The 25,591-nt window shown below is 36.1% G+C and overlaps 2 protein-coding genes across 3 annotated transcripts; both read right to left on the bottom strand.

Annotated features, from left to right (window-relative positions):
* Window positions 1–8,781: 8,781 nt before the first annotated feature.
* On the bottom strand, window positions 8,782–14,141 carry LOC111879149 (floral homeotic protein APETALA 2). 2 transcript variants are annotated; one of them, XM_023875617.3, is made up of 10 exons: window positions 13,240–14,141; window positions 12,942–12,967; window positions 12,787–12,817; window positions 12,599–12,686; window positions 12,178–12,323; window positions 10,891–10,935; window positions 10,713–10,804; window positions 10,511–10,641; window positions 10,246–10,416; window positions 8,782–9,391 (listed from the first exon to the last, which is right to left on the bottom strand). In XM_023875617.3, the coding sequence occupies exons 1-10, from the start codon at window positions 13,806–13,808 to the stop codon at window positions 9,200–9,202; spliced, it is 1,491 nt and encodes a 496-aa protein (XP_023731385.1). In that variant the 5' UTR covers window positions 13,809–14,141; the 3' UTR covers window positions 8,782–9,199. The 2 variants fall into 2 exon arrangements, with proteins under 2 accessions (XP_023731385.1, XP_023731384.1); XM_023875616.3 differs by having other exon boundaries at window positions 8,782–9,397; window positions 13,240–14,137.
* A 4,948-nt stretch (window positions 14,142–19,089) lies between these two features.
* Window positions 19,090–20,200, bottom strand: LOC128133717 (uncharacterized). The gene is made up of 3 exons (XM_052771243.1): window positions 19,913–20,200; window positions 19,765–19,846; window positions 19,090–19,553 (listed from the first exon to the last, which is right to left on the bottom strand). The coding sequence occupies exons 1-3, from the start codon at window positions 20,198–20,200 to the stop codon at window positions 19,090–19,092; spliced, it is 834 nt and encodes a 277-aa protein (XP_052627203.1).
* Between the last annotated feature and the right edge of the window lie 5,391 nt (window positions 20,201–25,591).

Below are 25,591 nucleotides of genomic sequence, written 5' to 3'. Positions count from 1 at the left end.
CATGAATACATTACATGAGTACCTTACATGGATACATTACATGAGTACCTTACATGAATACATTACATGAGTACCTTACATGAATACATTACATGAGTACCTTTATGTAGATACATTTTCCTATATACATTTACATGGATACTTGTACCTCGATTCATTAGAATGATTTATTAGTACCTTCTGTGTAAATTGTCCTGCCTATCCCAGTTCAACGGGATATCTAGACGGGACTAACCATTCCGAATCCCAGCTGTTAGCACTAGTGATTAATGAACATCTACGGATACTTACGGTTATTACTTATACTAGGAGTGCCTCTACGGGACTAACCATTCCTCAGACCTACTGTTCGCTACAGAGGTCGATGAGCATCTACGGATGCCTACGGTTAATACTTATATTAGGAGTACCTTTACGGGACTAACCCTTCCTCCGCCCTGCTGCAGCTACAGAGGACAATTGAACAATCTACGGATGTCCAAAGGTTATACATATCGCTAATCGCGATGTCGTGTTAATCCTAATACAAAAGGATAACACTTACATGATTATATTGTTCCTATTTACTTTATTTTGTGATAAATTCACATAAACGATGAGTTAGACTAAGTACTGTTTGTAATAGTCAAAAAGAAGGAAAAACTATCATTTTTATAGCAAAACATTCGGGTCTTAGTAGAAGACTATTATATTTTTTTCCTATTTACTTTATTTTGTGATACATTCACATACTAAGTACTTTAATTATTAGTCATTAGAAAGGAAAAACTATCATTTTACTTACAAAACATTCGGGTCTTGGTAGAAAACTACATTTCATACTAGTAGGAAATATGAGATTTTTGTAGGGTTTTCATACTTATATCAACTGTTCCATTTAAAGATTTACATGACATTCATAACAGCATTCCAAAACAAGACAATAACACTTAAATACTTATGAATTCACCAGCTTTAGGTTGATACTCGCTTTCAAAATAACTTGTATTCTCAGGTCATCAGTTAGACAGGTACGATGGCCAGGTTTTGAGAAGACGAATCACAGACAAGACTCGTCTTATTTTGATTATTAATTTTATTGTTGTACATTATGAAAGAACACACATGTATTAAAACTTTACTTTTAATGCAATGGATGAGGTTGTTTCTTTTTTACTACTTTACACTGTTATGATACTTCACATGACGTCCTCCACCCCGGAACGTTTCCGCCGTTCTTGGTTTTGGGGTGTGACATATTTGATTCGGCTGCCACCCGATCTTTTTTGTCGCTCACACTTAGCAAGCGGTTTAGTAGAGCTCCGGGGGAGCTGGATTGCCCACTAGATGTACAGATGGCAACAGATAGGACCATCAGGGTTGCGAGGGTTCATAGAGGATGTACATTATGATTAGTTGATGAGCAGTTATCAGTGGATTTGGTTCCTATTCCCCTGTCAGGGAATAAGGTTATAATTGGTATGGACTGGTTGATCCCCAATGGGGCAGTGATCGAGTATGAGAAGCAGCTAGTGAGGGTCTGTACTCCTAGTGGGGGAGATCTAGTGATTCAAGGCGAGAGGCCATAGCACGGACCGATTCTTTGTTCAGCAGCGAAGGCGAGGCACCACCTTCAGCAGGGTTGCGTCGGATATGTCGCCTATGTCATGGATACTCAGGATAAGGGTAAGGTGACGGTCGATGATGTACCAGTAGTGCGAGAGTACCCAAATGTATTCCTGGAGGATCTACCTGGGATACCTCCGGAGAGATGGGTTGAGTTTAGGATTGACATGGTCCCTGGTGCGGCTCCGATAGCCAAGGCACCATATCGGTTGGCTCCTCCCGAGATGCAGGAGTTGTCTACGCAGCTGCAAGAGCTGCTAGACAAGGGTCTTATCAAGCCGAGTAGTTCACCACGGGGAGCCCCGATCCTATTCGTGAAGAAGAAGGAAGAGTCACATCGCATGTGCATAGACTACCAGGAGATGAACAAGGTAACGGTGAAGAATCGTTACCCACTTCTGATGATAGATGATTTGTTTGATCAGCTTCATGGGGCATCTAGGTTCTCCAAGATTGATCTACGGTCAGGGTATCACCAAATGCAATTCAGGGATGATGATGTTCAGAAGACAACTGTTAGGACTCGCTACGGTCATTATGAGTTTGTGGTGATGCCGTTTGGGCTCACCAATGCTCCAGCCGCATTCATGGACCTCATGAACCGTGTGTACAGACCGATGTTGGATCGGTCTGTAATAGTATTCATCGATGACATTTTAGTTTACTCCAAGACTCAGGAGCAGCACAAGGAGCACCTGAGGGAGGTGGTGGAGACATTGAGGAGGGAGTGACTTTTCCCAAAGTTCTCCAAGTATGACTTCTGGTTGCGCGAGGTGGAGTTCCTTAGGCATCTCATCAACCAGAAGGGTATTCTTGTCGATCCGGCCAAGATAGAGGTCATGATGCAGTGATAGATTCCGAGGTCTCCATCTGAGATTCGGAGTTTCTTGGGTCTGGCGGGTTATTACAGGAGATTTATTCAAGACTTCTCCAAGATTGCAGTTCCGTTGACCCGACTGACCAATAATTCGGTGGTTTTCCATTAGGGACCTGAGCAGTATGAAACCTTTGAGATGTTCAGGCAACGTTTGTGCGAGGCACCGATCCTCACTATGCCAGAGGGTGTAGAGGACTTTGTAGTCTACTGTGATGCTTCAATCACATGCATGGGAGCAGTGTTGATGCAGCGGGGGCATGTGATAGCTTATGCCTCGAGACAGCTGAAGCCTCACGAGGCTAACTATCTGACACACGATTTAGAGATAGGGGCAGTGGTGTTCGCCCTCAATATTTGGCCGCATTACCTCTATGGGGTTTGGTGTACCATTTACACGGATCACAAGAGTTTGAGGTACCTCATGGATCAGCCGAATCTGAACATGATGCAGCATCGGTGGTTAGATGTGGTGAATTACTATGATTGTGAGATCCTTTACCACATGGGCAAGGCTAACGTAGTAGCCGATGCCCTGAGCTGCAAGGCAGTAGCAGTCCCAATCTGAGATATCTATTTGAGGATGACGGTGATCACTCCACTGTTGGAGCAAATTAGAGAGGCGCAGGTTGAGGGCCTGAAAGAAGAGTGCCAGATGTGTGAGAGGATTGTAGGTTGGGTGGCCTCATTTGATTATGACAGTCGAGGGTTATTGACCCTGCATGGGAGGGTCTGGGTTCCGTACTGGGGCGGAGTACGACATGTATTGATGGATGAGGCCCACAAGTCCAGGTTCTCCATCCATCTGGGAGCGATGAAGATGTGCATAGATCTTCGACCCAATTACTAGTGGCCCTGCATGAAGAAGGACATAGCTTGGTACGTGGAGAGATGTCGGACCTAGAGGAAGGTCAAGGCAGAGCACCAGAGACCGCACGGCAAGATGCAACCATGTGGAAATAGGAGGATATCACCATGGATTTTATTACTAAGCTTCCTAGGACCGCACGTGGGGTCGACTCGATATGGGTCATCGTGGATCGGTTGACCAAGAGCGCCCACTTTATACCGATTTAGGATAGCATCTCGGACGAGAAGCTGACTGAGATTTATGTGCGAGAGATTGTGGCACGACATGGAGTGCCTTTGTCGGTGGTGTTAGACCGAGATGTCTGTTTTCTCTTCCAGATTTTGGAAGCAGTTTCACAAGGAGATTGGTACTTGCCTCCATTTCAGCATCGCTTTCCACCCACAGACAGACGGACAAAAGCAAGGGAACAATTCAGACTCTCGAGGACATGCTTCATGCATGTGTTTTGGATTTCGGTGGCAGTTGGGATATGTATCTTCTATTACCGGATTTTTCGTATAACAATAGATACCATGCAAGCATAGACCGACCTCCTTTTGAGATGCTCTACGGGAGGAAGTGTACGACCCCAATCTGTTGGGGTAAGGTCAGTCAGAGAGTTATGGGGAGTACTGAAGTACTACTCAAGACTACTGAGAGGATCCAGCAGGCTCCAGACTACTTAGAGTCAGCAAAAGAGCTATGCTGACAAAAGGCGTTCAGACTTAGAGTTCCAGGTGGGCGACATGGTCCTTCTGAAGGTGTCACCATGGAAGGGTGTTATCAGGTTCCGGAAGTGGGGCAAGCTTGGCCCCAGGTTCATCGGTCCTTTCAAGTTTGTAGCCCGGGTGGGCAAGGTGGCATATCGGTTAGAACTTCCGGTAGAGCTCAGCCAGATCCACAACACTTTCCATGTTTCTCAGTTGTGGAAGTGCTTAGTAGATGATTCAGCAGTGGTATCCCTTGAGGATATTCAGGTTGATGATAGCCTGAACTACATCGAGAGACCAGTGGCTATCCTCGAAAGGAAGACGAAAGAATTGAGGAAAAAGAGACTGGAGTTGGTGAAGGTGCAGTGGCAGCACCGTAAAGGCTCAGAGTGGACTTGGGAGCCTGAGGAGGAGATGAGGGAGCACTACCCAGAGTTGTTTTCGGATGCAGCAGACTTCGAGGACGAAGTCTAATTCAAGTGGGGGTCAATTGTAACGACCGTCAATAGAGGTATTAATTATTAATTATTTCTTAAATTATTGTTGGGCCTAATGTGGATAAAAGGACTTTTGGTTTGGACTTAAGCAAATGGGCCAAGGACATGGGCCGCCTATAAGACGTACGTTGAGCGTAGCCTTGGTGTACGCGGGACGTAGAGGCATGCATTAGATGCTGGAGGCGTGCGCAGGTATGCAAAGCGTACGTGAGCAGATGCCAAAACCCTAATTTTTAGGGTTTAATATATATAAATACCCCATTATAGCCACCCCCTGGCCTCCATACCAGCCCCTCACCCATAGAAAACCCTAATTCGCCTCATATCCATTGTTGTGTGTGTTTGACCTTTTTGAGCTCATTTTGGTGAAGAAAAGCTTGGAAGAAGTGAAGAAAAGTTGGAGGAGAAGAACTTGAGTATCTTGAGCTCAAGGATCTGGAACCATCTCATGTTTTGGCACTCAAAGGAGGTATAAAGCTCTCAACTTTCCTCTTAGAAGTTTAGATCTAGGGTTTTGGAGCTTTGGACCTTTTTAGGTCCAAAGGATGGACCTTTATCATGCAACTTTGCTTTTTGAGCTTAGGGTTGCCACCCTTGGAGCTCAAATCATTCCTTTAGCAGTAAAGTTTCAATCTTTGGGGCTTTTATGGAACCATGCATGAGAATCAGCCATTTCTATGGAGTTTGTTGCTATTATTCTATGTTGCTGATTTGGTGGGTTGCAAGCCACCAAGTGATCAACTTTATGGATTAGGATGTTTAAAAGGACTTGGATATGTAGTTATAGCCTTCGGAGTTGAGTATTAAGTGCTTAATGGGAAAAATAGCTTAACAGGGTAGTACGATGGGTGTACCAGCCAGTACGCGCAGCGTACAAGCCATGCAGCAGGTACGCGCTGCGTAAAGAGAAGTATGCCCTGCATACTCAGTAGTATTGGGCTTCTATCTTTTTGGGCCTCGGTTTGGGCCAACTATTAGACTTATCAACTATTGGGCCTTAGTGGGCCATCAAAAGTCTGATTTTGGACTTTGGTCATGGTTGGGCTTAGGGAAGGCCCATTTGAGAAGTTGGACCCAATTTAGAAAATTGGGCCATTAGTGGGCCTTTAATGGGTCATTAGTGGGCTTAGAAAGATTAAATGGATTTGGGCCTTGGTTATGGTCCAAATCATAGCAGGGGTAAAATGGTCATTTTACCCTTAAAGATTCTCAGTTGTCTGACTGAGTATTGTTGTATAGAGTTAGCCGGGAGTCGTAGGAGCAACTAGCAGAGATTCCTCACACCCGAGTTCAACATTCCATTTGACAGGTGAGTCTTCTCCTATAGGAACGGATCTAAGGCACCAAGGTTGGCCCATTTATGTGTGATTGTGTGTGCCAGGGTTAGCCTGATGTAGGTTTTATGTTCCGGACTTCGGTTTGATATCGGGCAGGGCCCGATGCAGTTAGTATGCTTCATGTCTTTGTGATTCTGGCATGTGTATGATTATGTGTTCCGGACTTTGGTCTGATGCCGAGGCAAGCCCGAGGAATGTTAGCTTTCTTGTTATGCTTATTTCTATGTTTATGATTATGTTATGCTCATGATATGTATACCGGACTTTGTTTTGATGTTGGGTGGGGCTCGATGCAGGGGCAAGGCCCAAGTTATGTCAGACCTCGGTCCGATGCCGGGCAGGACCCGATGTCGGACTCGTCCGATGTCGGGCGGGACCCGATGAAATAGGCTAGGCCCAGTATGTGATTATGTGTACAGAATGTGATTATGTGTATAGTATGTGGTCGCTTGGGGAGACTCACTAAGATTTGTCCTTACAGTTTTCAGTTTTGGTTTTAGGTACTTCCTCTAACAAGGGAATGGCTCGGGATGATCGCATGGCACACACCACAGCTTCAGCATGGGATTGTTTTAGACTCTGATATATTTATCATATGGTTTTGTCACAATATTTGATATGATGTTTTGAGATACATGATACATGGTTTTCTTTACGATTATGGATGATTTATGGTTTCATATTAAGTTTTAAAACAAAATTTTTGGATCGTATTTCTGGGATGTTTCAAATGGTGTCAATTTAGGGTTCCAACAATGGTGTCGGCAACAAAATCAACAACGATTGAAGCTTCTGTGCAATGAATTTCCATCAAAAAGGAACAATTTCAACCGGCATGGCTAACCCACTTCCGTCGACGTAGTCCACAAGTTTTGATTCATCGACAATGACGACAAATTTCTTGCAACAATGCCCCGCGCCTTTGACCAAATTCATATCTGGGACAACATCTGCTCCATCGATGGCCAAATCGAGAATTGAGTGGTTATCAAGATCTGACAGAGGCATGCCTAGAGATAAAGCCTGCTCATGGTTCATCGTTGAAGCTCTCCGATATGGTGAATAGTGTGTTTGGTGGTGGAGCCAGTTCCGAGGCCGAGAACCATGTCGGATTCGAACACAACCAATCTGAAGAACCGGCGGTGAAGAGGCGATAATGAACATGATCGACGACTGGATGATAAAAGGATGTTGGTTTTGTAGGGTTTAACTAATTAAGGACAGATTAATTGAATTATCCTTTTACCATAATTAGATATATTAAGTTTACCATTATACCATTTTTTTATTTAATAATTTATTAATTCCTGAATTCTCATTGGTGCATACATGCACACAATAGTTGGTAGAAACATTTGAACCTAGCTCTCTCTCTCTCTCTCTCTCTCTCTATATATATATATATATATATATATATATATATATATATATATATATATATATATATATATATATATATATATAATTGTACAAATAAATTACCTACATCGTACAAATTCATACTTAAAGGACCAAATATTACACATGAAGCTTTAACATTAAACGTCATTTGGTGGACCAGATTATATTTATAGTGACACATATCACTTCCAATTTTTTGGTTTTTGGACCTGTTGGACCGGTACAATATTCGTTACGTATGATACAAATCATTGAAGCAATTGCGAAAAACTATCAACTTTGATAGTCCGACTTTGGTGGAACGTAACTCATTCAATATATAACCAAAAATAATGATATTATTGTCTAAATTTAAAAACAATTTATAAACTACATGTTGGAAAAGATAACATGTCAATCCAACTTCAAACGAACGAGCTATGTAAGGCCGTCTAGTATGGATATCACGAAGCCATTCTTGGTCCAAGTGGCCACGGTCGGTGTCCGTGCACACCATCCCGGTCCTTTCATGGTGCTGATCTAGAACCACGAGTGTGATCTCTCGTGTTAGTCACCACAATTCACCACAGACTCATTCTTCTCTCTTGCAGCTTAAACCTACCACGACCACATTCCTTCGTTGTGAGTATATCAGATTGAGAATGGAAAGAGGGTGGAAGAAGAAGGTGATAAGGTGTATACACACCACGAGCCTTCTCGTGGTATGTATACTAGAAGGCCTACTTTTTAAAAGTTTCAAAGATTACAAATAAAAAGCCGAGAAATGGACTTAATAATGTAATTAACTTTTCGGTTTGTTCACATATGAGTAACTATCTTTTTTTGTATACATCTAGGTAACGAACTTTTTGGAAGTGTCCACATATGACCATTATGACCGGCTGTAACATGTTACATCGGGTCATAATGATCATATGTGAATACTTCCAAAAAGTTCGTTACCTAGATGTATACAAAAAAAAAATATAGTTACCCAGATGTGAACAAATCGAAGAGGTAAGAGTAAATTACGCGAATCAACCTGGCTAATAAATTGGAGCCGGTCCAAACCGTTTCAATACCCGGGGAACCACAACATCAACCTGGCTAATAAATTGGAGTCGGAACATAGTCAAGACAATAACCAAAAATTGGACCTATTACGTAAAACCGGTGCGGCTTCATGTACAGGTCCTAACCCAGTCTAAATGTTCACCCCTACTTACATACATATATTGTGGTTGTTATTGGTGTCAAAAGATTCCATATAATAGGCTTTATAGTTACGACAAGTCGTTTGCTACTTGTGTCCTGCCATTTTTGGAATACATGTCATCCTTCTACAACAAGTAATAATTAATTTATGACCTTTTTTGAATTTAAGTGTTTATTACTACTATGACATATCCTCACAACTTTGTTATCTACAACGGTGACTTTTCAGCATCCCGAAAGTTTCACCAATAATGTCCATAGCGACTACATCTCGTTTGAGCACAAAAACTAACGTACATATAATCCAAAAAAATAATAATAAAAAGGTCCTTTTTTCAAAATGTGGGTTTAATATAGCTTTCATGAACAAACAACTGGAATATAAAAAACAGATTAAAAAAATAATAAATAACGTAACCACCCAGAAACACAATTAATATTAAATCCCTATGATTTTTTTTTTTCTTTTTAAAACACCCAAATCCAACGAAACACTTAAAAAAGAAAAATCGTTCTTCCTTTGGTTACATTCTCACATCAACAACCCTATATAACCTATCTAGTCTTTTAACACAAAACCCAAAACTGGAGTTGAGGTGTGGTTCATCTTTTTACAATGAAGATCTTTTGTTTGGGTAAGTGTACTTGGGTAAGGTAGCTAGATTTGGGTTGTATAGGCTGTGCTAGGTATATAGGGGTGGTTGACTGGGTGGTATGGCTCATGTGACAATTCAAGATAGAGTGGTATTGTAGCCATTCTTATGCAGCCACGTTTGAGCATGAGGTGGGGCTGGTGGTTGTCTTAAATTGAATCTTTGTTGTGGGAATCCTGATGATGCTGCAGCACTATTTGCATACAGATGTAAAGAAGCTCCATTGCCATTGTTTCTACTTCCTCCTCCAGCTAGCGTGCTGCTTGAATGCTGAATCTACCAACATCCCATAAGAATCATCAAAATCCATAGGAAAATATTATTATATAATATCAACAATATCTTGTATATGTTTTGTAATATTATGTTTCCTTATGATTAGTCTTTGTAACCATATGAAAATTGTGTGTAACATACGAAAATATTTTGGAACCATGTGAAAAGAAAACGAAAGATGTAAACAGTCGTATGCATATGGTAAAAGCAAGATTTTTCCCACGTGACACTTATTTTTGTCTATTGTTAGGGTTAATGTCATAAATGGGTGACAAACTATTTAATTTCCATAAAAAGTTATGGTTTTAAAAAATATTATTAGTTTAATGGTATATTTTAGGGAAAACCTTACAACATATTTTCACCAAATGCTTAAAAAAATCATTATATAATTTTTTAGTACACTAAAACTCGTATATTTTCTAAAATTCTTATTTAAGGTTTTCTGAGCTTAGAAAAACATACTCTATTTTCATGAAATGATTAAAAAAACCATTATATTATTTTTTTATTGCATTTAAACCCTCATATTTTTAAATTTTTTTTAATCTAATGAATTGTAACAATAGAGACATTAAGAATCGAGTACCTAACATTTTTGGCTATCTAGGATTTACCGAGCTCAATGCCTTAAATGATACATGTTAAAAATATAAGGGTTTTAACATACAAAAAAAATAATATAGTTGTTTTTTTAAGACTTTGATAAAACTATGTTGGGTTTTTATAAGATTATTCCTATATTTTAAACAAAAGTAAATAGTTTGTTATGCATTGATGACATTAACCCTTATGATATACGTATCCAAGATTGAAAGTTATCGAACAAGAGATATAGAGGGACTTACTTGGTGATTCAAAGAGTTGAGGGGTGGTGGGCGTAACATATGAAACATAGACGGGTCAACGGGTCTGGTTAAATGCCCATATCCATGAAAATCATGATTACCCCTCGATGATCCAATAGATTGAAGATGCAATGTGTCGTTATACCTTTCACTCTGACCCATCCCAAGTGCCTTTTGTTACATAAATTATAACAAATCACTAGAAATTCATCTATTATAATTACATCAAGAAATTAAATAAAACAGATTATAACGATTAACGCACCACGGGCCTAAATCCATGATCTTGACTACCTTCCTTAGTGGGGGCTGAATTATGTCCTAAACTCAAATCAAGATTGTGATCCGAAGAGGAAATGTTACTTTGATCATTATTATTATTATTACCCGAATGCTCTGTATAGAAAATAAAAAAAATTTAATCGATATGAAATAATTTACAAAGTAAAATAATTTGAATAAATTACCAGTGACATTAGACTCATTTTCATAAATTGTGGGATCAAAATTGGTGACAGCATCCTTTCCATTGTATTTGATTGCAGCCTTATCATATGCCCTAAAAAAGAAAACTTTCATTCATTCCCCTTAAAGTTAACAAATTGACATATTAGTCCTTTCAGAAACAAGTTAAGTCATATTTACCTGGCAGCTTCAACTTCAGTATCAAAGAGGCCCAGATACACATACCTATAAGTGTGATGAAATAAAAGTGAGCCAAAAAAGGAAATATGTCAAGTGTGTTTCTTTTGAAGTGATTTAACTTGATGAAATGAATAGAAGTAGGTAGATAGGTATAGCCGTAGGCCATAGGTAGCCAGCTTTATATATAAATAGAAAAACAAGTACGCCTTCTTTATAGGGTTAGTTTTGAAATAATTTCTTGTTATCAATTGTCTTATAGAAATTCGTACTTGGTTAGGGTTTAAAACATTTTATTGTAATAGATTCATATTAGATTCATGGAATCGGTTTTTTTTTTTAATGAAAGGAACACTTCATATAAATCACGTGAAGTATGGATACATGTTAAAGGTGTTGACCAGTAAAAATTGAATTATGAAATAAATATTAGTGTGACTGGTTTTATTATATATGTGCTATTAAAAATTATTATGAAATCATGTCGATATAATATAAAAGAAAAAAAATAACATTCGATAAATATGTGTTAAGGATAGACCTTGACTTAACAAAAGCAGCGAGAAAAAAGCTTGGCTTTACAGTTACAAAAATATTAAAACACATCCGTACAACTTTTCAAATAAATATGTTTATTTTAAATATATATTTAAAAATTTTCATCAAATATTTTATTATCTGCGAATAAGTAATTTTATTGGTTTTGCTATTTTTCTCATTTCCTATAGTGGGAATATTTTGATACTCAACTAATAGTCAAATTCTACTATACACCCAACCATATGACAAGTAAATCTTTATACTTCTTTCCTTTCAAAAAAACGTATCTTTTGATTTGAAATACCATTTAACAAAATAATTATTATCAATGCCTAAACTCTAAAGTGATGCTTCATAAAGACAAATAAAAGTCGTCAATATAAAGTATTACTTATTAATAGACAGAAAAACAATTATGAACAAAGACTATTCATAAAAGGTATAGTGCATACTTCATACCAAAAAATTATTGTATTAAAAAAGTTATTGTTATAAATCATTATTAAAGTATAAATTATTCAAAGAAACTAATTATTTTGAATTAAAAAAATATCCATATAAACAATTTATCAAAAAGAGAAACTAAATATAACTTAATTCAATATGTTGCAATACACGTGACTAAATAAAGCATATTATTATAAAGAAAAAATATTAAAATCGTAGATTTCAAGAACAAAGCGTTGTTAGATATGATTATTTGCTTTTTAAATGAAGAACAAGATTTAAAGGGAGATGAAAAGAACGTACTTTTTCCCTAAAAATTGACCCATTCTTGCTTCCCATCTACCACATTTGTGCAAAGTAACTCCTCTATATTTCGAACTCCCTCTTGGAAATCCTGTACTTTGTCTCCGTAGTACATGCACAAACTCTTCTTTCGTCAGATTGCTCATCTGTTTAATTTTCTTGTTTTAAAATCCCCCAAAACTCATAAAAAAAACAAAATAACTCATAAAAAGAATGTTGTTTCATATGTTGAAACTTATAAGACTGGTGGATATGTGTGTTTTTGGGTGTGTGTTTTTTCTCTAAAACAATAACAACCAGTAGAAGAAAACATGTTTCTAGATAAGGTAACGCATTATCACTGTTAAAGATAAGGTGAAAATCTGAAACACACACACACACTAAAAGGTGAAATCACACATAGTGTATATATTAAACCAACCTGTTTCAGGTCATCATCGTAATCTTGAAGGCTGAAGTTTATGTCAGCTTCCAATCCCCGAAACTTGATCGCTGCCCTATCGTATGCTCTGTAAGAAGAACACTAGATGTTTATTTATTTATTTTTGATTAAAATAAATTTAATTTAATTATTTGTAAAAGAAAATGTAGGGTTTTGATTGTGCTCACCTTGCAGCTGCATGTGCAGTGTCGAATCCACCTGTGACAAAATGAACAGATATTAATATCCTTGGAATTGTGAATATTGTCCCATAAAATTTTTAACAAATTAATAGAAATATATATTTTTTTTAAAAGTTAAAAGGAAAAAAAGTGAAACATACCCAGATACACCTGTTTCCCACAATCCCTGAATCATGAAAACATGAAGCTAATTAGAAAAATAAATTCGATAGAAAGTCTTCTGTTTAAAGAAAAGAATCATTTTGTTTTGGTTTCGGTTTTGGTTTTTCAAAACTGATCCAAATCTTTTCTTTTATAATAATATTGAAGTGTTTGAAGACGATTATATGATTTGTTGGTTGAAGTCAAACAAAGTTTTTTGAAAGATATAATTTATTCGAGTCAAATAATTAGAAGAAAAATAAAGAAAACTTTGAAAGGGGAAAAAGGTAAACAAACCATATGTGTGATTCCCATCGGCCGGTTCGTCGGTAAAAGGTAACTCCACGATACTGTGAGCTTCTAGAACGGGGTCCACGCCGGCTTTTCTTGAGTGGCTGGGGAATCTCCGGGGCGGCAGATTTCCCGAGAAAACCACCGGCGCTGGTGGCGCCACCAGAAACAAGCCCCCCCGGTGACTGGTGACAGAATTGAACACCGACCCAGTGAGCAGCAGGGAAAGCATTTACCGACGACATACCAACTGAAAGAGAGGAGGTGGGGCCCACTTCAGAATCGTCGTCGACGGGGAAAAACTGATGGGTTACCGGCGGATCCCCGTCGCCGTCGCCGTCGATAGAGAACCCGAACAACCTGCTGCTTCGTTTTCTTGAGCTTCCTCTCTCGGAATCATCATCATCGGAGCCGTCGTCTTCGTCCATAACCACCACTGAGGAGCTCGAATTCGAGACGGATCCAACCCCTTTACCTTTACTATTATCGTCCTCATCTGCTTCCACCGGCGTAGAACAACCGTTTGATTCTTCGTGTTCCTTTCTCAGATCGGGTGACCCGTTTAGATCCCACATTTCTCCGGCTAGAAAAGTTAAACTAAATCTATATGAAACACTAAAAAAGGAAACCGATGAACTGATCAAAAGAGCTCTCTCTCTCTAGCTCACTGTGTCGCTTACTCTCTCTCTACATGTGATACATACGTATACATATATATAACTAAAAGAAATGAAGTGTTTGTTTGTTGATCTTCTTTTTCTTTATAGCGGAGTCTAAAAAGAAGAGATGAGAAGAAGAATATGAAGAAAAAGAAACCTAGGATTCATAAAGAAAGATAGGAAGAAGGTGGGCAATAGATACATATACGTGTATCTATCTATGAAAGTATAGATTGTGGCTGGGTGACGGGGTGGGGTGGGGTGGGGTTGGTCGAGTTATAGGTTCTCCCAGCAGCTTCTCTCTCATTAGATCTTTTCAAAACCTCTCTCTCTCCCTCTCTCACATTAGATCTTTTCTAAAACTCTCTCTCATGCTATAATTATGTTTAATCGGTTTGGATATTCATGATGAGTAAACCAAATAATTTATATATGTTTAAAATTAATTTTTTTTGTTTACATTCTATGGAATTAATCCATAAAGTAATTTTTTATTCGTTAGATTATATCTAACGTTATTAAACGTGAGTCATGAGTTTGACCGCAAAATCGCATTTAAGCTTTGAGGATCTTTGGCTAACCATAATGTTTTTCAAATTGTGAAAAGATAAATAATATAAATTTAATAAATATATCAAGTTTTTAGAAGTGTTATATTAATATTTAGGGAAATTGTCAGAAAAAATTTTAATATTTTCAAAAAAGTTACATTTGAATCCTAAGATTTTTTTTAACATAAAAGTCCTTGATTCATTTATTTTGGATCAAATTTAAAAGTCACTTTTTTGCTTTCAATAGGAAATAACATATTATCTTGTTTTTACAAATAATCGGGACTTTTATGTAAAAAAAAAAATAAAAAATCCTGGGACTAAAGTATAACTTTTCTGAAAATATTGGGACTTTTCTGACAATTTCCCTGATATTTAATATGAAAAAGTTAACAAAAACTCAATTATTTTAGATCTGATCAGAAATAACAAAAAAACCTAAAAAAATTCACGCCTTGAAAATAAACTCGCGCCATAACGCAATAAGATGTGCTTTGACACCTTATTTGGTGTCTAGCTTAACAAACTCATCTTGGATGTTTTTGTACCGACTACACCATGCATCGCGTCATGACATGTCGTGAGGCGCGCCGTGATGTACTTTTCAGAATTATGATTATATCATATTGGTTTTCCAGTGTTTGTATAGTAAGTTTAATCATGGTGTTATAGAAATTACACATTTAGTCCCTAGCATAAATGTTCAATTTTATTAAAGCTTAACAAAAAAAGATAAATCATGATAAAATAAAATATTAGTTTGAAATTTATCATAAATAATCTATAAAGAGAAAATTTTAAGGTATTTATCCAACTACTTATTCTAATTAACTCGTTTAAAATGAATAAAATAAAATTCATCAAATAAAAGACTAAGACTATCTTTATTCAGTAAACCGAAATTGAATAACATCAAGTCGACTACAACCAACCAAATACAAAATCCCTCTTGTTTATGATGGGTTTTATTGGTTACAAAATTCTTATTTTGTCGGAAAAACTTAAATCCTAAGTTCACATGCAACCTAAAAAGATCTATGTTCTCACTATGATTTGTAACAAATAATTGAATATCAAGAATCTTAAAAGGACATTGTTATTTTCGAAATTAAGAAAGGGGTATTATAAATTTTATAATTTTTTATAGCAAAACAAACTAGTATTCATTCTTGATTGGTCTTTAGAAAGCAAGCATCAGAAGTCTTGTGTCTCTGATGTCTCACACCCAAACCCTAGCAATTAGATAACCCTTACCTCATTGCTTCCTCCCTAAGGCATTCTAAACTTCCTTGATGCTAAAGAAAACATCAAGAATCTCCCTCTAGAACCGTCCCCCTCTTGGGAAGTTCTAGAATTGGTCAATGTTCAAGTTTTGAACATTGTCATCTTTAGTCCTTCTACTTTTAATTAATACAATTAATCCCAAAATTAATTCCAATTAATTTCTGATTAATTCTTAATTAAAAAAAATACTATTTCTAATTAATATATTAATAAATCATTTATTTTGATTTCTAATTAATTTATTAATCATATAATAAATTAATAATTCAGTCTCTCTTTTCAAAAAACATTCCAGTCAATTACTAGGTTTAAGGACAAGCCAAATGGACTCTGCTAATAATTCAAGATTATACTAATTATTGGCTTAGACACCTAATCTAATGGTCTCCTACTTGGATAAGTCTAAAACTAAATTACAGATATAACTTGTAAATCAAACAACAAAGTGTGTTTTCCAAAGCAACTACCGAACTTTGATTCGATCAGATATTGGTCCTTAGATAAGTGTTAAATATTCCTCTGTTCTTCAATATATCGTGTGGACATGATACATGGATTAGAATCAATCTCATTGTCCAAACTTTGTTTCCCGATTTTCGATTTGCGATGATGTCATAAGACTTCTAATTAAACACATCAACTTAATCATGGTTGGGCCTAACACTATAAGTCAACACCAAATCACTGAGGGGCCCAAAGATATCGCTTTTCCCATCATGGAAAAAGGAACGAATAAACTTTGGCTCATATGCTTGTATCTTTTATTCACCAAATCGTACATGGCACTAAGTTTTATAACATCAAGTTACTGATGCGGTTTCGCAATACCAATGTACAAACGACTTGTAAATTACAACTCATATGTCTCCATGTTAAGAATATAAGATATTATCATCTCAGAATTACTTGTGATATAATCCATGAAGTAATTCTCTAAGCGTGGGTTTATCCAATACTCAAATCTCTATTTTTTAAGTACTCATGAACGTTGTAGCAACACAATTCCTATATTAGACAATCTATAATTCAATTCATGACAATCTTCATTCACTAGTTACTTCCTGAAGTATGAGCGACTGTGGAGCTTCGAATAGTCAAATTCTTCAAGAAGTAAAACATGCAAAATGAAACATAAGAGTAAATAATTGACAAAGGCAGTAAACAAACTCTTAAATAATCTCTATTATTCAATTACCAAAATCATTTACATTTATCATGTTATAAGTTTCAAACTAATCATCTAACTACTAAAACTAATGTCATCTCTCAAATCAATGCTCCTAACATGTTGACTATGTTTAACCCTACTCATAGCCTTTGTGAGAGGATCTGTAGGATTGTCTTCTAACAAAACTAGTTTTACTATGAGATGACATTCTTCAACTCTATGTCTGATATAATGGTACTTTTTGTTGATATGTCTTGATTTACCATGATCTATCGGTTCCTTCATTAAAGCAACTTCTCCTTCATTATTATAGAAAAGTTTTATTGCCTCCTGAATGGTCGGTATTACTCCGAGATCACCGATGAATTTTTTTAGCTAAGCTGCTTCTTTCGAAGCTTCACTCACTGCTATGTAGTATGATTCTCAAGTAGAATCAGACACTGTGTCCTACTTGGAACTTTTCCAAGTGATTGTTCCTCCATTTAACATATACAACCATCCAGAATGAGAACGAAGATTGTCTCTATCTATTTGAAAGCTGACGTCACTATACCCACTTACTCTCAATGTTTCACTACCACCAAGGACTAGAATCAGATCATTTATCCTTCGTAGATACTTGATGATATTTATTACTTTTGTCCAATGAGCTTAGCCAGGATTTCCCTGAAAACGACTCACCATGCTTAAAGCAAATGACACATCAGGGCGAGTACATGTCATAGCGTACATGATCGATCGTACAGCCGAAGCATATGGGACTCGACTAATTTCTGTTATCTCTTAATCTTACTAGGGCTTTGAGTCATACTCAACTTGGCATTACTCTTAATAGGTAGCTCTCCTTTCTTGGAATTCTCCATACAAAAACGTTTTAGTACATTATCCAAGTATGTACTTTAACTAAGACTAATTAGTCTTTTCTTTCTATCCCTTAAGATTCTTATCCCAAGAATATAGGCTACCTCTCTTAGATCCTTCATAGAAAAACACTTTCCAAGGCAAGACTTAACTTCTTGCAAAGTTGGAATGTCATTTCATGTAAGGAGTATGTTATCACCATACAATAATAGAAATGTTACTATACTCCTACTAGCAACTTCACTCTTAAGGAAACCAAATTCTTTGACTTTCTCATGGAATCAAAGATTTCAGCTACGAGATGCTTGTTTCAATCCATAAATGGATTTCTCAAGCTTACACACCCTATTAGGAAACTTTACATCTACAAAACCTTCTAGCTGAATCATGTAAACATCTTCAGCTAACTTGTCGTTAAGGAATGTGGGTTTGCATCTATCTACCATATTTCATAATCATGAAAGGCAGTTATGGCAAGCATTATCCTAATAGACTTTATCTTGGCCACTGGTGAGAAGGTCTCATAATAGTCAATCCTTGGTGTTTGAGTAAATCCCTTAGCAATTAGTCGTTCCTTGAAAGTGCGTACCTTTACATCCATGTCGGTCTTTTTCTTGAAGATTCATTTGTAACCAACCGTCTTTCGACCAGGTTCTTGATTAACCAAATTCCAAACTTGATTATCATACATGGAATTGATCTCATTATCCATTGCCTCTTTCCACTTGGTAGCTTCAGGCCCTGTCATTGCTTCCTTGTAGTTAGCTCGCTCATCCAAACTTACCAGAGGACGATCACTGACAAACGTGTCATCCATTGTAGTTATATGGAAATGGAAACCATAAAACTCAAGTGACATGCTAACTCTACTAGATCGACGAAGAGATAATGATTTGTCAATGGGTTCAATAAGAGTCTCATTCTTTGGTTGAGCACCAATATCTTCTAAGGGTGCGTTTGGTACAGAGAAATGGAATTGCAGCAGAGAATGGAAATGCAGAGAAAGAGAATTAAACTAGAGAAAGAGAATTGATTACATTGTTTGGTAGAACTGAGAATCCATTAGAGAAATGTTTTTGAGAATCATTTCTCTTGTTTGGTTGTATTAAACAGTGAAATGGAAATGTTTTTCTTACCTTGTTTATTTCTTTTTAAACAACAACTTTGTATTAAAATTACAAATAGATCCAAACTAAATAAATATTATCACACCACATAATAAATACAATATATCAACAAGAATAATTAAATAATAATAGAGTTGTTCAATCATTAAACATAATATCAACACCACATAAAGAATAATGAAGTTTACATAAAAACATGGAATAAATTAATTGTTGGCACGCCTTGCACTCCAATCAGTAAACATAGTATTAGCAAGAAGATCTCGACGGTCAGTCCATCCTTGCGATGTCTCTACGGTTGAAATAATGCTGTCATGTTCGTCTCCAAATTGTGTATGATTTGCAAGGATTTCTTGATCAAGGGGGTCCTCGGTCATGGTTGTACGTATGAAATTATGCATCAAACAACATGCAATGATTATGCGTTGCATAGATTCTATTGGATGGTATGCATTATCACGTAAAATAGCCCATCTAGATTTGATCAATCCAAAACATCGTTCTGTTACGTTCCTTGCTGATGAGTGTCTCATGTTATATAACTCTTTAGCATTTGTAGGTGGTCGAGACCAATCATTAAGATGGTAACATTGTCCGCGATAAGGTGTTAAAAAACCTTCACCATTTGTATAACCCGCATCACAAAGGTAGTATGTTCCTACAACAGATTCTACATATTTAGTTATACTGCATTGATAATAATATTATGTAGCTTTATGTTTTATGTATTATCATACCATGAGGTATTTTAAGACCATGGGGTCTACTAATAGCATCTCGGAGTACGCGACTATCTGCTGCGGAACCCTCCCATCCCGCTAGTACATATATGAATTGAAGATCTCTCGAACACACTCCCAGTACATTAGTACAAATCTCACCCTTACGTGTTCGATAAGGTTTTCTATTCGCTGCAAGGACTTTAACTTTGATATATGTTCCATCTAATTCTCCTAAGAAACCCTGTACATAAAACAAATTATTTATTAATATTGGAATTAAATAAATTTATATTAATTAATCACTAACCTTAAACCACCTCCACCTCTCGTCGGTTTCATCATCGGGTATTGGCACGGGTTTCTTGTAGAACTCTTTATGTAATCGGCATACTGCATCTAAGACTAACTTGAAATATCGACTTACAGTTTCACCTGACCTTTTGAATCTTTCTACTATAATCCTATTTTTCTCGTTATGTGCAAGTACATGTAAGAACATAGCAACTTGCTCGTCAACTAACATGTTTTTGCTATTTTTCAACCCTCCTCTTTGTTCAAGCAGGTCACATAGTCTTGTAAATGCATTTCTATTCATTCTTATGTTAACCACACTTGTTTTATCACTTTTATAAACCATATCATAAATACTATCACGTCATTTATGGTAACTCATTAAATGTTTTTCCCGTAATATTGTAGCTTTTTCTAAACGGTTCATAGCAAAATCATACATCATCCACCAACGAATCATAACATACATTGCATAAAATGCTTTCACAGCGGATGTCATAACATTTTTTCTATTTCTTACAATCCGTTGTTGCAAAGGTGTTCGTGTCATCTACATATATACAAACAAGGAAGAGTTAGGACAAAACAGCTTAAAAAAATGCTTAAAAATATCACAAAAATCATTACAGCCACTGTTTGGAGCTACATAACTCAGCCAAAACCAAACCAAATAACATGTTTCTTGATTGTAAAACGTATAAAAGACAGAGGGCTACAATCTTGGAAAAAAATCGCCTCATTCCGAGCTCGTATGAAAATTTTATGACGGTTCAAAGTTGGACAAAAAATCAAAAAAATGCTGAAATGTTGTACAAAAATCATTACAGCCACTGTTTGAAGCTACATAACTCAGCCAAAACCAAACCAAATAACCTGTTTCTTGATTGTAAAACGTATAAAATACAGAGGACTACAATCTGGGAAAAAAATTGCCTCCTTCCGAGCACGTATGAAGATTTTATGACGGTTCAAAGTGGGACAAAAAATCAAAAAAAATGCTGAAATGTTGTACAAAAATCATTACAGCCACTGTTTGGAGCTACATAACTCAGCCAAAACCAAACCAAATAACCTGTTTCTTGATTGTAAAACGTATAAAAGACAGAGGGCTACAATCTTGGAAAAAAATCGCCTCATTCCGAGCTCGTATGAAAATTTTATGACGGTTCAAAGTTGGACAAAAAATAAAAAATATGCTGAAATGTTGTACAAAAATCATTACAGCCACTATTTGGAGCTACATAACTCAGCCAAAACAAAACCAAATAACATGTTTCTTGATTGTAAAACGTATAAAATACAGAGGACTACAATTTGGGAAAAAAATCGCCTCCTTCCGAGCACGTATGAAGATTTTATGACGGTTCAAAGTGGGACAAAAAATCAAAAAAATGCTGAAATGCTGTACAAAAATCATTACAGCCACTGTTTGGAGCTACATAACTTAGCCAAAACCAAACCAAATAACCTGTTTCTTGATTGTAACACGTATAAAAGACAAAGGGCTACAATCTTGGAAAAAAATTGCCTCATTCCGAGCTCGTATGAAGATTTTATGACGGTTCAAAGTTGGACAAAAAATCAAAAAAATGCTGAAATGTTGTACAAAAATCAATACAGCCACTGTTTGGAGCTAAATAACTCAGCCAAAACCAAACCAAATAACCTGTTTCTTGATTGTAAAACGTATAAAATACAGAGGACTACAATCTGGGAAAAAAATTGTCTCATTCCGAGCTCGTATGAAGATTTTATGACGGTTCAAAGTTGGACAAAAAATCAAAAAAATGTTGTAATACATCGTAACAGCCACTGTTTAGGGCTGTGTAACTCAACTATATCTTAATCTATTAAGCTATTTTTGAGCCTAAAACATTACCAATCCAACGAACTACAATCTAGAAAAACTATCTACTCATTCCGAGATCATATGAAGATTTTATGGTTGTTCAAATAACAAAAACAATCTAAAAAAAACTGAAATTAAAGAAAACTCATTGCTTTTGTACATGAAACTCAAGCACAAACTAGAAACATATGCAAATCGCATGTAGTAGTCAAAATTGACATTCAAAGAACACAAAAATTGCATTCAAACATCAAGAATCGATTATATCAAGGCAAGATTAATAGCCATACCTTTAATTGGAGGAGGTTGGTGATAAAATCGACAAAGAAGTGAAGTCGTCTTTCTTCCAATCGAGCAACAGTGAAAATCGACAACAAATTGAAGTCGTGAATGATGATCCGCTCGATGTACCACTGTTTGTATGGCAAACGATACAAGGACGTGGTGCGAATGAGCGATTGCATGAGAAATCAAGTAAAAAAATCGGATCAATGTTCTCAATGGGGTTCGAATTGGGGTAAACTGAAATCTCCGCTTTTATTTTTTCCAATTCTTGATCGATGCCTTTTTTTATTTTCTCCCCTTTTCCCTCTTAAAAATAGAGAATTATTTTGATGGAAAAGGAATTGATTTATTTCTCAATTTCCTATTTTTTGTACTAACGAAACAAGAGAAAAGGAATCAATTCCTTTTCCCTAGGTTTATTTCTCTATACCAAACACCCCCTAAGTTTCCTTCATTGGTTGACTCTTGAATCCCTTCAAGGTCAATAGTACTCCCACTGTCCTCTTTGCATATGATCTCTCTCTCTCTCTCTCTCTCGCGAAAAAATCATCTTTGTGCTACAAAGACCACGTTCCTACTAGGTCTATAGAACAAATATCCAAAAGAGTTTTGTCGGTAGCCGATGAAAATACATCTCTTTCTTCTAGGTTCTAACTTGTCATGAGTCTCTCGTATAACAAAAGATTCACAACCCAAGACCTTGATGTGTGCTAATGTGGTAACTTTCCCTGTCCACATCTCTTGAGGTGTTTTGGCAACCTTCTTGGTAGGGACAATATTGAGGATATGGGCAGTTGTCTCTAAGACATACCCCCAGAAAGAAATTGGAAGAGAAGCTCAACTCATCATGGAACATAACATGTCTAACAAGGTCTACTTACGTCTCTTAGCCACATAATTAAGTTGTGGTGTCCTAGGAGGAGTCAATTGTGAAAGAATTCCACATTTCTTGAGATAGTCATGGAACTTGATACTAAGATACTCTCCGCCTCTGTCAGATCGGAGCATCTTTATCTTCCTACGTAATTGATTCCCGACTTCATGTTTAAACTCTTTGAATTTTCCAAAAGTCTCTTATTTATTCTTGATTATATAGATATAACCATATGTTGGATTAGGTGTCTAAGCCCATAACTATAATTGGTATGTACTTGACCTGAGAGTATCATGGTCCATTTCGGGTTGCCTTCACCAGAACAATTTGATAGGATAGATATTTGAGAAAGAGGTTATTTGTGATATATTAATATATTATAAGTATAATATGTTAATTGAGAAGTCATATTATTTAATTGGTATTGATCAATAATTAATTTAGAATTAATTTAGTGATCAAAAGAGGCTAACTAAATTAACGGGGACTGACTAGGTAAATCAATATTACATATAGTTTGGGCGAATGATCCATGTTGATTAGAATGGACTAAGACTTAGTCCAAAGGGCTTATCATATGGATTATTCGATTCTAGGCCTAAGGAAGTGAATTAGGGTTCACAAGTTGAAACCCTAGGAATTCCACCCTATAAATGTAACCCCTAATGCACCTAAAACTGGTCTAATGATTCATAGTTGAACCCTAGCTGATTTTAGTGCTTCATGACCTCTCTCTCATTATCCACCACTTGTTGTGACTTGTTTAAGGCATCACACTTGGGGTGCTAAGCTCTTGAAAGGCCAAATTTTACATGCTACAACTAAGAGTATTCTTCTAATTAGTTTTTGTATTTCAAATATATATGTTGTATGCTAGTTATTGGTTTCATGCTTTGGATAACTTTTGTTACATGTATAACTAGAGAAAACATAGATCCAAAGCATTAGGGTTGTATGTGCACCATAGGAGTGTTATTGTACATAAAAACCCAACAGTGGTATCAGAGCCATGGGTGTTTTATGTTATATTGATGCATTGGTTAATTGTTCAAAGCAAAAAAAAAAAAAATCGTTTTTTGGGAATCTGCCTGATGGCCACGACGGGATGACTGTTCAATGGGCAGATTTTCAGGTTTTTTGGCCAGAATTGGATTTGGTTCGTTATCTTAAACTATTTTGTATCATAAAATATGATTTTTCTGATATGGTAATGATTATCCCATCCAATTAAAAGATAAATTGTCTAGTTTATATAATAAACTCCTTATTTGTATTATTTGATTTATCTTGTTATATGAGTTGCATTAGGTCAAATTGGCAAAAGATAAATATATATGATTATATTATTAGTTTAAATTTGATCTAAATGATTTTGAGAGGTTACAAAACTTACCATGAAGTTTTGGAACTCAAATTTTTTTTTAATGAGTTACAAAACTTGTCATCAAGTTTGGAATCCAAAAGTTTTCAAGAGTTACAAACCTTGCCCTCATTTTTTGCAATTTAAAAAAAAAAATCTCTTTTATGAAACATTAACTCTAGTAATTGAAAGGTCTCAAAAGGTGCAACTCTTGGGTTCATAACTTAAAAATTTATTATATACTTTTTTTTAATTTTGAATTTTATATTTAGAACCTTGATGTTTTGAATAGTTAAATTAAACTCTTATGGATTTTATTAAGTTAATTAAATGTTTAATTAAGAGAGTATTATTAAATCCATAATCTCATGGTTTAAGATTAATTAAATTAAGAGTATAATTTATTAATAGATTAAACCACCAAGTATTTATACTATATAAAATTAAAAGTTTAATATATTATATATGTATAAGTAAAAGTTCAGTCTTACTGTTAGTAGGCCTCATTCACGAAGCTGGTTTATAATGGGTGTTTAAGGAAATTGCCTATAAAATGGTGATTGAATGGGTATCCACTCTTACCCACCGCACTCTTGACTAGTGGAGGGTCGTTAGCCGAATGGGTAGGATAGGACTCAAACTTCCATTAAAAGTATAATGAAATACCAAGTAACTAAATGTTTTATAAATTCCCAATCTTAGTTACTTAGGAAAAATGTGAATTTGATGCTAATCCATGAAATTGCACATTGCACCTTATTGGTCAGTTAGTGGAGCGAGTGTGGTTAACCGACACACTAATGTGGACTAATGAAGGGTGGAAATGGATAGCTCGTAGCTTGTCATAGATCAATGGAGTGTGTGTGGTTAACCGACACATTGATTAGGTGATAAATGATTTTGAGAGTACCAAGCTAATTTGCATGGTTATTCACACCTTGTTTGTGATCCTCGTTATCCTAGTCACAAACTTGAAGGGCATAATCGAGATTAAACATGCCATTGAAAATTTCAATGAATCTCAAAAGATCTAGGAGTTTCATTTAAAACTTAATTCGTTAATTTTTTTTTTTCATGGTGGAATTGGTAAATCGTCATTTACCTACCGACAAATAGTTTGCAATTGGATTACGACATCATTCTTCTAAATTGTAAATTATTGTGTTGGGTTCTAGCCTTAATATTTCATTTGGGTGTTATATTAAGGACTTAAATCAATTAACTTGAATTTCTCCCTTGTAGATGTCTAATTCTAACAACTATGGTCTTCCCGAATCTTTTGAAAATAGCTTCCCTCATGAAGATGATGTTCCAAGCTTTGATCATG

This window comes from Lactuca sativa, chromosome 4, assembly GCF_002870075.4.
Source record: "Lactuca sativa cultivar Salinas chromosome 4, Lsat_Salinas_v11, whole genome shotgun sequence".
Classification (NCBI taxonomy): Eukaryota; Viridiplantae; Streptophyta; class Magnoliopsida; order Asterales; family Asteraceae; genus Lactuca; species Lactuca sativa.
Note: the sequence above shows the minus strand (reverse complement) of the source record. Positions and strands in the feature narration are given on the sequence as shown.

Coding starts and splice junctions, on each gene's coding strand:
- LOC111879149 (XM_023875616.3), bottom strand. CDS start 13,808: ATGTGGGATCTAAACGGGTCACCCGATCTGAGAAAGGAACACGAAGAA. Junction 12,687..12,786: donor ACTGCACATGCAGCTGCAAG/GTGAGCACAATC, acceptor TTCTTCTTACAG/AGCATACGATAGGGCAGCGA. Junction 9,398..10,245: donor TCAACTCTTTGAATCACCAA/GTAAGTCCCTCT, acceptor GGATGTTGGTAG/ATTCAGCATTCAAGCAGCAC.
- LOC128133717 (XM_052771243.1), bottom strand. CDS start 20,200: ATGAATAGAAATGCATTTACAAGACTATGTGACCTGCTTGAACAAAGA. Junction 19,847..19,912: donor AGAGGTGGAGGTGGTTTAAG/GTTAGTGATTAA, acceptor TTTTATGTACAG/GGTTTCTTAGGAGAATTAGA. Junction 19,554..19,764: donor ACCTTATCGAACACGTAAGG/GTGAGATTTGTA, acceptor CTAAATATGTAG/AATCTGTTGTAGGAACATAC.